This window comes from Dermochelys coriacea, chromosome 4 (genome assembly GCF_009764565.3).
Source record: "Dermochelys coriacea isolate rDerCor1 chromosome 4, rDerCor1.pri.v4, whole genome shotgun sequence".
NCBI lineage: Eukaryota > Metazoa > Chordata > Testudines > Dermochelyidae > Dermochelys > Dermochelys coriacea.
The window spans coordinates 32,384,137-32,396,772 of record NC_050071.1 but is presented as its reverse complement, the minus strand read 5'-3'; the positions used below and the strand labels follow the sequence as shown (position 1 = coordinate 32,396,772).

The 12,636-nt window shown below is 39.2% G+C and overlaps 1 protein-coding gene and 1 long non-coding RNA gene across 3 annotated transcripts in view; one reads left to right on the top strand and one right to left on the bottom strand.

Annotated features, from left to right (window-relative positions):
- The window catches only part of DKK2 (dickkopf WNT signaling pathway inhibitor 2), a 72,793-nt gene extending 66,604 nt beyond the window's left edge, over positions 1–6,189 (top strand). For both annotated transcript variants that reach the window (XM_043513309.1, XM_038399952.2), the window contains 2 exons: positions 1,028–1,177; positions 1,749–6,189. In XM_043513309.1, coding sequence (XP_043369244.1) covers positions 1,028–1,177; positions 1,749–1,999 — 401 coding nt within the window. In that variant the 3' untranslated portion in view covers positions 2,000–6,189. The remainder of the gene's footprint in view (positions 1–1,027; positions 1,178–1,748) is intronic.
- On the bottom strand, positions 4,769–10,021 carry LOC122459874. Its single transcript, XR_006280831.1, has 3 exons — positions 9,925–10,021; positions 9,052–9,053; positions 4,769–4,779 (listed from the first exon to the last, which is right to left on the bottom strand). It is a non-coding gene; the product is annotated as an uncharacterized LOC122459874 (long non-coding RNA).
- Between the last annotated feature and the right edge of the window lie 2,615 nt (positions 10,022–12,636).

Genomic DNA, 12,636 nt, shown 5'->3' with positions numbered 1-12,636 from the left:
GGTTTAATGGCATATATTGAGAATATATGTAAGCAGAGGACATGTGTAGTAGTATTTCTATTTGGGTTACCACAATTCCTTCTTCAGACGAATAGGAAACATCTCAAAAAACTTATAACACAGGGGTTGTATAAGTATGTCATATTCTTTCTTTCTTATGATTAGAAGAGATTCTGTGATTTTGCTCTGCTAGTAAGAAACATGATTTTTAAAACTGTGTAGGCAACTGTATGCCTTATTTGTGGGTGCAGTTATTTTGATTGCATGCTCAAACTGTATTTGCATGTGGCAACAGGAAGTTCGATGCATAACTAACCATTTAGAGTGTAGACATGCAGTGACTGGTCAGATTCATGACTCTTGTGTTAATGCAGTGCAGTTGTGTTTCACACTAATACAATGTCAAACACACCAGGGGAATGTTTACTATTTTTTTAAATCCCCCTTTTCATTGAATTTTCTGTAACATCATAGTACATTTCTATTCATTTAAGGTATTGTGAACCACCTCTCTGACCCACCATTCTTTTAGGTGTTTAGGGTTTTTTAACAAAACCTATATTTCATGACTAAACTATGGGTGGCTGACAGATTACTTAAAATGTGGATTAATTCACTGATTCAACAGCAAATTGGACAACCATTCTTTTTCAGTAAATGTAAAGAACCAAATTAATCCGTGGTCTTACTCCACTAAAATGATGCCTTGGAAGTTATAACTTATTCTTATTACTGTTTATATTGCTGATGCCCCACCTGAGATTGAAGATCCTGTCATAAGAGGATTTGGAGTCCCTGCTCCAAAGTGCCTTGAATCCAAATAAACAAGACAGACATATGGTGGGAGGGGAAATACACAGACACAGAGAGATGCAGTGATTTGCTCAAGATCACTAGCAGAGCCGTGAATAGAACCCAGGCCTCCTGAATTTCAGTTCAGTGCCCTATTGACGGGACAACACTGCCTCTCAGCCTCTACCACAACCTTCAAATAGGCCTTCCCATTTCTAACATCTCATTCCCATAGGTATTTGCATACCAGTAACTGAAAGCATCCTTACTCCACACATCCCCGCTCTGGAAGGACCACGCAACAAAAAAAACGGTCTTTATTCTAGCAAGGACTTGGGATGGCAGAATCTAGGGAGACCACAGTCCAAGCTGTCACACATAAAAGGTAGGATTGCTTTTGCAATATGGTCCAGTTCATTCACCTCGCTGTAGAAAGACAAGATACAGCAACGCAGACCAGGCTGATTTACAGTAATCTGCTATGAAATGTTGGGAGGTCTGGAATTGTCATCATCTGTATACCTCAGGAATTCACAGACCACAAATCAGTTATACTAATTTGCTTGTATATGTCACTCATAGCCTCTGTGCTTGGAATAGCATTTGTTCCTTTACTGTAAGCCATGTGTCAGATGTGGTGTGAAAGTGTATTTTCCCGTTGTGCAATCTGTGCAAGCCACACCTTACTTATCTTGTAATGATCATGCAATATGTAACACATGCCTTTGTGACCATGAGGCTTCATTAGTTGAATTTCTCCTTATCAGGCCTTACAGTAGATTGTATTGATATCCTCCTTGCACCTAACTCCCGCCACGCATTGGTGTTTATGTACTTCAAATACCTGCCAATGAGTATCATATCCTCTGTTTCTTAGTCAACGTTGAGCCAGACTATTCTGAATCTATACTTTCACTCTGTCTCAGGCACTGAAATATTTTGGTTGCTTTTCTTAGGGCATGAAGGAGACCCCTGCTTACGATCATCAGACTGCATTGAGGAGTACTGCTGTGCTCGCCATTTCTGGACCAAAATTTGCAAACCTGTGTTGCATCAGGGGGAGGTGTGTACAAAACAGCGCAAGAAAGGCTCTCACGGCTTGGAGATTTTCCAGCGATGTGACTGTGCTAAAGGGCTGTCTTGCAAAGTATGGAAAGATGCCACTTATTCTTCTAAATCAAGACTTCATGTATGTCAGAAAATCTGAATGAGGATTGGAAAAATGTTACTAACAGACTGTGAATTTGTGTATTTGCATTGCAGCATGGTCGGAAATGAGGACTGTAAATAAACACAGAATGGTTAAAGTAATGACTGTGGTAGGAATAGAAATCACCCCAAACTGCATTTGTTTTGAACTGGAGGTGAATGCGATGGCGGCGGTAATTTTTCCATTATGCAACTTCTTTGTGTAAATAATTTTGACAGTTTGTGAAAAATGCTATTATAAAAAAGCACAATGGAAATTATTGACATTTATCAAGCTGCATGGTCTCATGACTTTTCAAGAGTTCAGTGTTAGGGGTGGGATAGGTTTCCACCATCGTAACAGACTGTTAAATAAATTGCATACAGCATATTCCAACACAAAGCAGTGCTTTACAGGAAGACTTTTTCTGTCAACACATTATTGGCTACTAAAATATTAGTGATAAATCGCAGCTGTTAGAGATGGGAATAAAAGTTACTGTGAATGTCCACACACCTTGTTAATCAGGGCTGTCACTTGAAAAAGGAAAGCACTCCTGCAGGGCAAGAGTGCTGGATTTTGCAGGCCCCATTGGGAGTGGCAAAATCTCACCACACAGTGATTTCAAAACACCAGTGGCAGTTCTTCTGATCAGAGGCATTTAAACAGGGTTTTTTTTGTTTAAAATATATATATAATTCTATAAATATTTAAACTGAAATGCCTTAATCGGTTCATCTTCAGTTACTATAATTAATAGCTTGTATTTGTCTCAGTATACTGCTAGCATACATGGGCTGAGCAGAAAAAGCAAAATATGTGCATGATGCATCCAGAATGATAGCCATTCAGTTGCTCATAGAGCTACTAACTATAGTTTTCTTCTCAGAACATGCCTGCATTATAGATAGTTCCATAAAGATGATGTTTTGAAAAGTTATGAACATCTGAATATGGAAGGTTATAACAGAAATTGTTTTGCAACCTTAACTATAAGAGATGCTGCATGCATCTGCTACAATTAGATTGTATGCTAATAAATTAAAAGTTTTATACTATAACAGTAACAATAGGCTGTTAGTGTAAATCTGGTTCTTCTGTGGTTTGGAGAAGCTAAAATGGATTGGATTCACCTTACACAGTCAGCAAAAATATTAAAAAGTTGATTTTTGCAAGCATTTCATCACCTCTCCTATAGAACAGACAGTGACATGTGATGCTATCATCTATGACATGCTGTGAGTCATCATGAGATGTGACACAACAGCTCAGACTGAAAAGAACAGGTTCTGGCTGAATGCATGCCAACAGTTTGGATATTGTTGTGAACAGTGGAGTCACATTGACTACAATCGCCAAAGAAATCTGTTAACATAACTACCCTGTTTGTGAACTGGCTAAAACAGAGGATGTCCACCATCTGACTTTTCTCTTAATGCCTTTGCACCTCCTCTTACTTTGCTCACTTATTTTAAAGAATGTTATCTGTGTAAATGTAAGTAAAGAGACTGGAATTTCTTTAAAAAACATCTGATTATATAATTAACTTACTGAAATATCTGTTTCCACATTTTATAAGACAATGGCTCTCCCCTTTGGTTAATCAGTTCCAAACAGCTTGGGTACAGCAGAGTAGTTGACTTTAATTGTGAAGACCAACTTTTGACTCCCCCCTGCCCTTTATGGCACCTTTCCCCACCCTTGCATTTCTGCACCAGTGCCTTCTGTACAAATAATGGTTCAGATACATCCTCTGACTCAAACTTTCTTACTGGAAATCAGATCTGAACTATACTTCCTGTATCTCTGATAAGAATCTAAATTCCAACGTATATACTGGATTAAAGAGAATGATTTATAGGATAATATTTTTCATATGCAAGCCAGTTTTTATTGTTATAAAGGGAATAGTCTATAGAAATAGGTTCTCGTATTCCTTAAAAAGTGATGATCTGATTCCAATCTCACTGTCACAAGTGCTATATTACTGCAACTCCAGTGACTTCAGTGGAGTTACTTCAGTGCAACTGAGAACAGAAATAAGGTCTGTAAAGTGAATCATTTCAGGAGAACAACTGAAATATAGAGATCAATTCTGAAACCCTTACACCATAACAGCACATACATATAAGAGCAGTCTCACTGACTTCAGTGTGTCTACTCAATGTGAGTAGGAGGTGGCAGAATTGGCCTCCCCAGTGATTTGCATCTTACGTTCCGACTTCTGCATAACCTCCCCTTCTCGCCACAAAACTTAGTATTTGGAGTAATTTATTTACAGGAAATGTTTAATGTATTTTCTTATAGAGATATTTCTTACAAAAAGCTTTGTAGCAGAATATATGTGCTGCCTGATGACTTTGTAATTTAGAAAAATAATGTATAATAAGATGAAATATATTAAATGTCCTTTTCCCCAAAAATATTTACCCACATTCCTTGCCTGCTGATTAAGTGTAGGTCTTTATTGAATGGGGTGGATTGAAAGATTTACTCATTATTGCCAAAACATCATGAATCAGGCCCCAAAATAAGTAGATTGGCTTAAAAATCATTAGATATTTTTAAAAATTGGGATTCTTTTGAGTTGCCATCTGGTTTCTGGATTTTTAGGGTGCTTTTGGTTCATATTTTCATATTTTTTTTACAGCACTAAGAGGGCTAGAAACTTTTTTTAAAAGCTGAGGTTTTCAGGCAGTTTCTTGACTGTAGGGGTTTTAAAAAAACCACAAGAAAAAAAGCCTACCAAACATTATGAGACTTTCTATAAAAATCACAAGAGTTGGCAACACTGTATACTGTACAGACTGGATGTTGAAGTCATTAGGAGTTTTGCCATTTACTTTAATACATGTGCCTAAAGAGCAAAAAAAATTTATTTTAGCTGCTCATTCAAGAAGCAGAGATTTTTACTTTTCAATTAATGGTATCTGTTCACTATGATATGGTGGAACCTGTAGTAGATTTCCTCTCAGATATCTGTAGTGTCATTTATGTAACACTGGCTTAAATGGGAAATGTGTATATGCAACTGAGAGGAGAATTTTCCCCATAGGTTTTCAAGAATAACTATTTTTAAAATAAAAATACCTCCATCTGCATGCATATAATATTCAGAGTCTAGGAAATCAAATAGATATACAATCATCACTGTAGTAAGAGAACACAGATATAAAATAGCCAGAGATTGTACTCAAACAATATGGCATATTTATATTAATCACAGCATGTAAGTGCTGGTTAACTGAAATGTAGTCACGAAGATAGGCAACATCTTAGACCAGTCAAATGCTACCATAATGAAACAATAGATATGACAAAATCAAAGACTTTTACTGACAAATTGCTAATAAGGGGTCAAAGTCTGCTCTCAGGCAGAGCTGGTCAAATACTGCAAATGCAGCGTCTGTGAACGTTTGTTCCAGTTTTGAACAGCTGATCAGTTCCACTATGTCTGTTTCCCTTTTATTTGTTATTTGCAACCATTTGTGTGAATGGGTTTTCATTCACATGAATTCTTGGAGAATGGAATATTCTCTTGTGAACAATGGTGTATGTACAAAACCAAAAGGATTTGCTATATATTATTTGCTATTAATTGTCTGGTATATGCCCTTTGTTAAACTCTTATTGAAAAAAGATTCATGGCCTGCTTTTCAAGACTATGAACATCTGCTGCTCCTCATTACTTAAGTGGGAGTTGGCTTGCTCAATACAAGCCATCAATCATCCAATCAAGGAGCAGAAACACTGGCCACAGAAAACCATCACATACCACAAATAATAAATAGCATATAGCTGAAGTGAACAGTATGCAAATAGCTCATAGGCTAAACTTTGTTTGTATAGAAACTGTTCAGTCAATATTTTGAATCAGAAATAAATGTTCTGAAATTGAAATTGAGCTCTGAACATTTAGAAAAAGAAGAAGAAGAAGAAAAAAGAACTGATTTTATTGAGTTGCTACCGGAATAAACTGAAGGCTGAATTTGGCTACATCATGACATTTCAAAAGTCTAACATCATGAAACAAGTGTTGAAGAACTGTTGCTAAGCAACTGGGGCGTTCTAGTTATTGCCCCCAAATAGCCGCAGAGATGCAATCTCTTTTCAGAAATACTCATTAACTTCTCTAAAATGAATACATTTTACCGCATAATGGCATAACAGCATAGAAACATACATCACATCATATTACATACATAGTATATGAATTATTGCATCACCCAACTTTGTCTTGAGTGCATTGTATTGCATCCTATGGTATTTATGGATTTTAAACATTTTAAATGAAAGCAATTAAAATATTTCTATGCACTTATCCCCATAACTTCTGATATTGCAGGATGAAGCACAGACCCTCCAAATATGGCATCTGACTCCTAAAACATGGGTCAACATTTCACTCTGGTTTCTTATGTCCCTTACCATCCTCTTTCTATCCTGCCTTCCCTGCTCTTCTTCTCACCTGCAAAAACTGCAAAATTTTGATTTTCAGGTTTTCAAAAATTTTTTTCTTGAAAACCGGAAAAAACCTCTGAGGAAAAAAGTACAGAAAACAGACATTTACCAAGGAAAGTTCTGTTTCAGCAAAAAAAAAAAAAAAAATTTCCATCAAATTTTTTTGTTGATTTTTTTTAACCAGATCTAGTCAGCAGATGAGGTTGGAAGAAGGGAAAAAAATTTCCTCAACAGTTTTGCTCTCTTTCTGTTGGCCATTGTCACAGTTGCTGAGCAGCGGAATATTTCCCCTCATTCTCCTTGTGCCCTCTCACTGCTCTGCCAGTCGGCTGCTCACCTGGTCAGTGCAGCATAGTAGGAGTTGAGAGAGAGGCATAGGGAGTGATTGAAGGGAGGAGGGACAGGACAGAGGTGATCAGGTGCTTAGGGTATAGATTCCTCTGCTGACACTCCCTACACAAAGGCCTAAGGACAGGGGAGAAAGGGAGCTGCTCTGGTTGCAAAGCCCCAGTCTCACCGCCACCCTCCGGGAATGGACAGAAGAAGAGAATCTGCTGTGTGAGATCCCTGCAGATTACCCTTAAGGACTTGCAATACAATACGAATGGAGTGGGATGGAAGTAAAGCCCAGAGAGGGGAACAATGATTTCCTGGGTGGGAGGCACAAACTAGGAAAAAATTGTTTTAAAAATGTAAAGTCGAAATTTCCCCCAGCAGCACCAGGCATTGCTTTCTTGCCTATTCAAACCTCAGTGTTTCTACAGGTCTTGGATGTGTCAAAACGTTTAAGAAAAACACTCAGTTTGGGCAGCCTGTTGGTGACCTAGAGTTCCCAGTCCACCTCCTTCTGCTGAAAGGCAGCTGCAAAGGAAGGAAGAGAAGAAAGCAGGAGGTGGCTGCTGCTGCGCTGCAGAACTCCATCTGGTCCCTTCGCTATTACTCTAAGCACCACTGCTGTGACTGAGCCTGTTGCTTATGAACATACAGTGGATCTCATTGGAAACTTGTTTATGCTGGCAGTTCTGTGTTGTTTTTGGAACTGCTATTGTTGTTGCACGAGTGTCAATGACTTATTTACAAATGTCTGGTACAAATAAACTTTTTGTTGTGTACAGTACCAGCTTGCTCTATGACTGTTCAGAAGTTTGGTGCATGATGCATTTCCTAAAGCAGAGGAATGAATCTTTAAGTAGAAATTAACCTTTTGAAATGTACCAAGATGGTTTCTAAAGAAAAAGACAATTTAGAAACTTAGATGCTAGCAAAAAATCCCCTACCCCACAATTAATATAAAAATACTTTTCAAAACGATAGGCAGATTACAAGTGTTAGTCCTGGGCTCCCAGGTACACCTGGTACACAAATTCCCCATTGTTATTGTCAAAGCGGCTCAAATGGTGATTAATAAACCAAAAAACTTATGAATTTAGGCCCCCCTTTTTTTCTGGTGATCAAGTCACAAAGCCTTTCTGAGATTGCATATGTTTTTCATTCATATTTGTTGATTAGTATGGGCTAGTGATTTTTAGACTGTGGATGGTTTGCAAACAGATTGGTAACTGTTCACGACAACTAACCAGAAATCACAAATTGTGAATAGCCTGGTACTGATTCTGCTCCCTAACCGACTGACATTTTCACAGGAGAATAACAAATGTAAACAGTCATGAATAAGACACTATATACACAACACAAATACATTCATGAATGCCAATGATAGGTCTAATGTTTGGAAATAACAACCCCATGAGCGGCAGCAAATTCAGATCAAGCCATCTAGTTGCAAATGTGTTTAAACCTATTTTCGTCATTATTTGAGCAGTTCTAGCTAGTGCAGTAATATAGTTATATTTAAGATAGAATAAAAAATTCAATGTGTGTGCTTTAAAAATGTGTTCAGTCCATTTGTTGGAGGAAAGATGAAAAGTGACTGCATTTTAACTTTTCAAATATGGCATGTAGCTAGCCAATTGTCAGGGAGGAAGAGTTGCTTTGCGTGGTCCAATAAACTAGTGGTTTAAGCCATTTAAAAGTTATTATTGTTTGACAGTCAGTGCTGATTACCATTGCTACTGAATATAATGGCCATGCCTTTAAACTGGGTGGAGATGGGTGTTCATACAAAAAGTGATGTAAAGGACAATAAATCCTATAACTTCACTAAAGACAATGAAATTACACTAATCTGTGTGTGTGTGTGTAATTCAGTGGAGAATGAAATGAGCATATGTGCTCTAACAGAGGTTTTCCTTAGGTAGAAGACTATAGCTCTGGAGCAGGAAAATCTGATTTCTGTCCCCCTGCTGCTATGAAGTTCTGAGTGACCACAGCATGCATCATACTAACAGTCTTGACCTAGGGATTTGACAGGTTGTTTTTAATTTCAGCGCACTTCTGGACTTTCTTGTTCTGGCCAGGGTTGGAAATGGGAGCACCAAAATAGCATGAGCAAGGCTGGTCTCATAGTACTGACAGGAAGTAGAATCTTAGTACAAAAATTCCCATTAGCGAGCCTGTTTTCATCAGATTTCCAGCTCAAAATTTGCACTCAAAAGGTTCAGATACTTTAGAGAAGTATACAGAATTCTGGAAATGTATCCAAATCAAACTCCTACTGTCAAACCTTTTGAGGTTCGCCCATCACAAAGCCTCTACAACATATGCATTGTTATACAATTTTGATTACATATGCAGCATAGTGTACCTCCAAAACCTGAAAGTTAAAAATATATAATGCTGGTAGTAAAAGTTAGAATTGACATGCAACCATTTGGCAATGTGAACTGGTATTGTTTTCACAGTCAGTGCATAATTTATCCATTGAAGGAAAAAATACACCCTTAGTGTAAACAGGCACAACTCTAGCACAACCTAACCAAGTTCTTGAGTGACACCTAGACTACACAAACATTCCAACACCATCTGTATATATGCTGTACTGTACTATACCATTTGTCATCCACAACGAATGCAATTTACCTTTTGTGTGTTTGTGGAGGTGGACTATTTCTTGAAGATAAATGTTTGCAAAGAGGCAATTCGTCTCATGACATCATAAACCTGTGCTTGTGATATCATAATTTCTGTGCCAGGAATGGTTTTGTTACCATCATCAGGGAAATAATTTCTTTGAACAAGCAAACAGAAGGAGGCTCTTAATGAAGAGATTTTTCGGTACACACAAAGTTTTAAATAAATTAGTAATAGATTTTAATTTAGGCTTTAAAATGTTTTTGAAGGATTATTAAAACTCATGCTTCAAGACTTCAGCCGATCTAGCTATAAGATATTAAGATTCATAGAAGACAAATTATCCCACAACTGCCTACTGTAGGGTTTCTTGAACGTTCTTCTGAAGCATTTGGTGCTGGCCACACAGAGAGAGGATAGTGGACTAGATGGAACTTGTGTCTGACCCAGTATGACAATTCGTATGTTCTGATGTACTCTGTGGCAAGCTGGAAGGATCTAAATTATAGAACAGGAGTGGCCAAACAGTGGCTCCTGAGCTGCATGTGGCTTTTTTACAGTTAAAGTGCAGCTCATGGAGCCCTGTATGCCCCTCCCCCCATTCTCCACCTACCAGACTGGCTGCAGAGGGAACTTGGGGCTTCTGCCCTGCGGCAGAGTGGTGGGGCTTCAGCCCCGGGGGAGGTACCTGCCAGGACTCAGGGTGTGCCTACTGGGGCTTGGGACCCAGAGACCCCGCTCCCCTCAGGACAGAATCCCTGAGCCCCAGTACCTTGCCACAGGGCAGAAGTCCCGAGACTCAGCTGGCACGCTCAGCTATTGAACTTCTGAAGATTATTGTATATGGTTTAGAAGGTCAGTAAGTTTAGCAATATCTCCTGGTTTTTGTTTCACCTCAGTGCAGCAAACTGAAAATGTTATGATGGCTTTGGGTTTATTGAATTAAATAGCAAAAGGAATAGTACAAGTAGTACCTATCAGTTGTTATTTATTTTGATATTACATTCCAGTTATATTACAATGCCCCCCAGTTTTCATTGTGCCACCGATTTTTTTCAACTAGAACACATAACCGCTGTATGGGATACCCCACACCCATCCCTGAAGCAGCTAAAGGTGGCTAAGTGGGCCAATTAACCACTTAAGCTGCACCTGGAGGAGGAGCTGGGGAGCAACTAATTAAAGGATTAAGCTCAGCTGGGTAGGAACAGGCAGAGCTTGTGAAAAACAGACAGCTTAGAGCAGGTAGGGTCTGTCAGAAGGAGATCCGCAGTCACTCTCTCTGTGGGAATTGTAGGTACAGGAAGCAGTCTAGGGAAACAGCTGCAAAGGGAGGATAGTGCAGACCTTAGCTGCTGGTTGTGGGGGTCCCTGGGCTGGAACTTGGAGAAGAGAGGGCCTGGGATCCCCTAACAGCTAGTGGAGAAGTAGCACTATTGGATACAGCGAATTGAAAGCCTGTCTGGAATGGCTGGTACAAAAAGACTTGGGTACACAAACCCCCATCCCCAGAAGGAGAAAACTGCAGCGACCTGTCTGGAAGCAAGGCTGAGCTATGAAGGCAGGGGTTGAGCCTTGTGAGGGAAAGAGACAGTGAGCACCTGCAGGAAGGGGTATCAGACTGAATGATCTTCTCCCCAGCTGTGGTAATAAGGGGAGGGTTTCTGGTGGTGAGTATGAATCCTTGTGATTCCATGTTCTAGAAATTGTTAGAAGGGGAGCAGGAGGCCTTGAAAGCACTGCAGGGAACATTCTGGTCATCTCACATGTTTGGGATAAATACATTAAATGCTGAAGTGATCACCAGTGAAATACTCGTGTTAGCACCGTTATTTAAAGTCACGGTAGAGACAGCGTGTTGAATGCTGTAGTTCACAGCTCTCTCAGAGCTAAAGCTGCTCAAAAATCAGTGACTATTTTGCAGTGACTATTCTCCTTAAATTTATTTTCTATTTTATTTTTTAAAAAAATCATTTCGTGGGCTTTGATTTTTATTTAAATTTTAACCAGCTCTCTTTGTTGAAAATACATTTTAAATTAAAAATTCTTTGGGTCCACTTCTGGGTTTTTTATTTTTATTTTTTTGGGGTTAAAGTAGAGTTTTTGGACAAAAACATTGTTTGAAAATTTTGAAATTCTGGAAGCTTCCTCCAGCTGTAGTCAAAACTATTGTTTCAGACAGCAGGTAGTCTTAGGGAGACAACACTGGTTTATGCTTTGTTTAATATTTTCAAGGATACCTTCACAAGCACTAGAAGCCACTTTTAAAAATAAAAATGGTTCTGGAGCAAAACTCTGCTGAAGTGAATGGATTCTAATTATAGAAAAAAACATGGTGTCTGTATATATTACAGTTAGTGCTACTAGGAGTTTAAGTTTGTACTGCAATGTTACAGTAGTTTATTTTTCAAATGTTTCATAAAATGAATATTGTTTGTGAGGGAGCTGAAGGAAAGGTAGATGCACAGAAAGGAGACTGTTCTAAGAAGTATAAGGGGTATCTTGGAAGATGGCATGAGCAGGAGAGTGGGGAAAATATTGGGTAGGAATAACTGCACTGCAATGCAAATAAGTTGTAATAACAAACACAAGGTAGGCACTGCTATGAAAGGAATGGTATCATTCAATTAATCTCTTCACAAAGACACAGTGGCCAGATCCTCAAGGTACCTAGGTGCTGCTCTGCTCAGCACTGCAATATTTTTCACCTAGATGGCCTGCCAGTTAGTGTAATACTCATCCGAGAGCGAGGTAGTCAGGATCCCTAATTCAGGGGGATAGTTAGGAGCCTAAGAAAGGGATCCTCAAAGCCAACGAGCTGAGCAGGGAGCCAGCTAAGCCAGCCAGGAGAGAGGCGGAGAGAAGAGAGAGGCTTAGCCACTAAGTGGCTGACCTAGTGTGCCAGGCAGACAGGGCTGAGAGAGGAATCTCAGCCACAAACCCTCTTCTGGAATTGGGCACTTAAACCAGGTCAGCCATTTAAGTTGTCTGTGCCCTAATAGCTGAAACTCTCTCCTGCTGCTGTTCAATACCTCTCTCTGTCATGCTACATTTCCCTGTACCCCTAGATATCTCTTGTGGGTTTACTGTGATACCCCCGCATCCCTGTCTACTAGTGACTTGCCCTTCTGCTGCAGGGACTAATAGGTCTCAGGTCTGAGACACTTTCAGAGCCATACCTATAGGATTGGGCATAAGCGTCCCCACACCTAGTTTTAGAATCC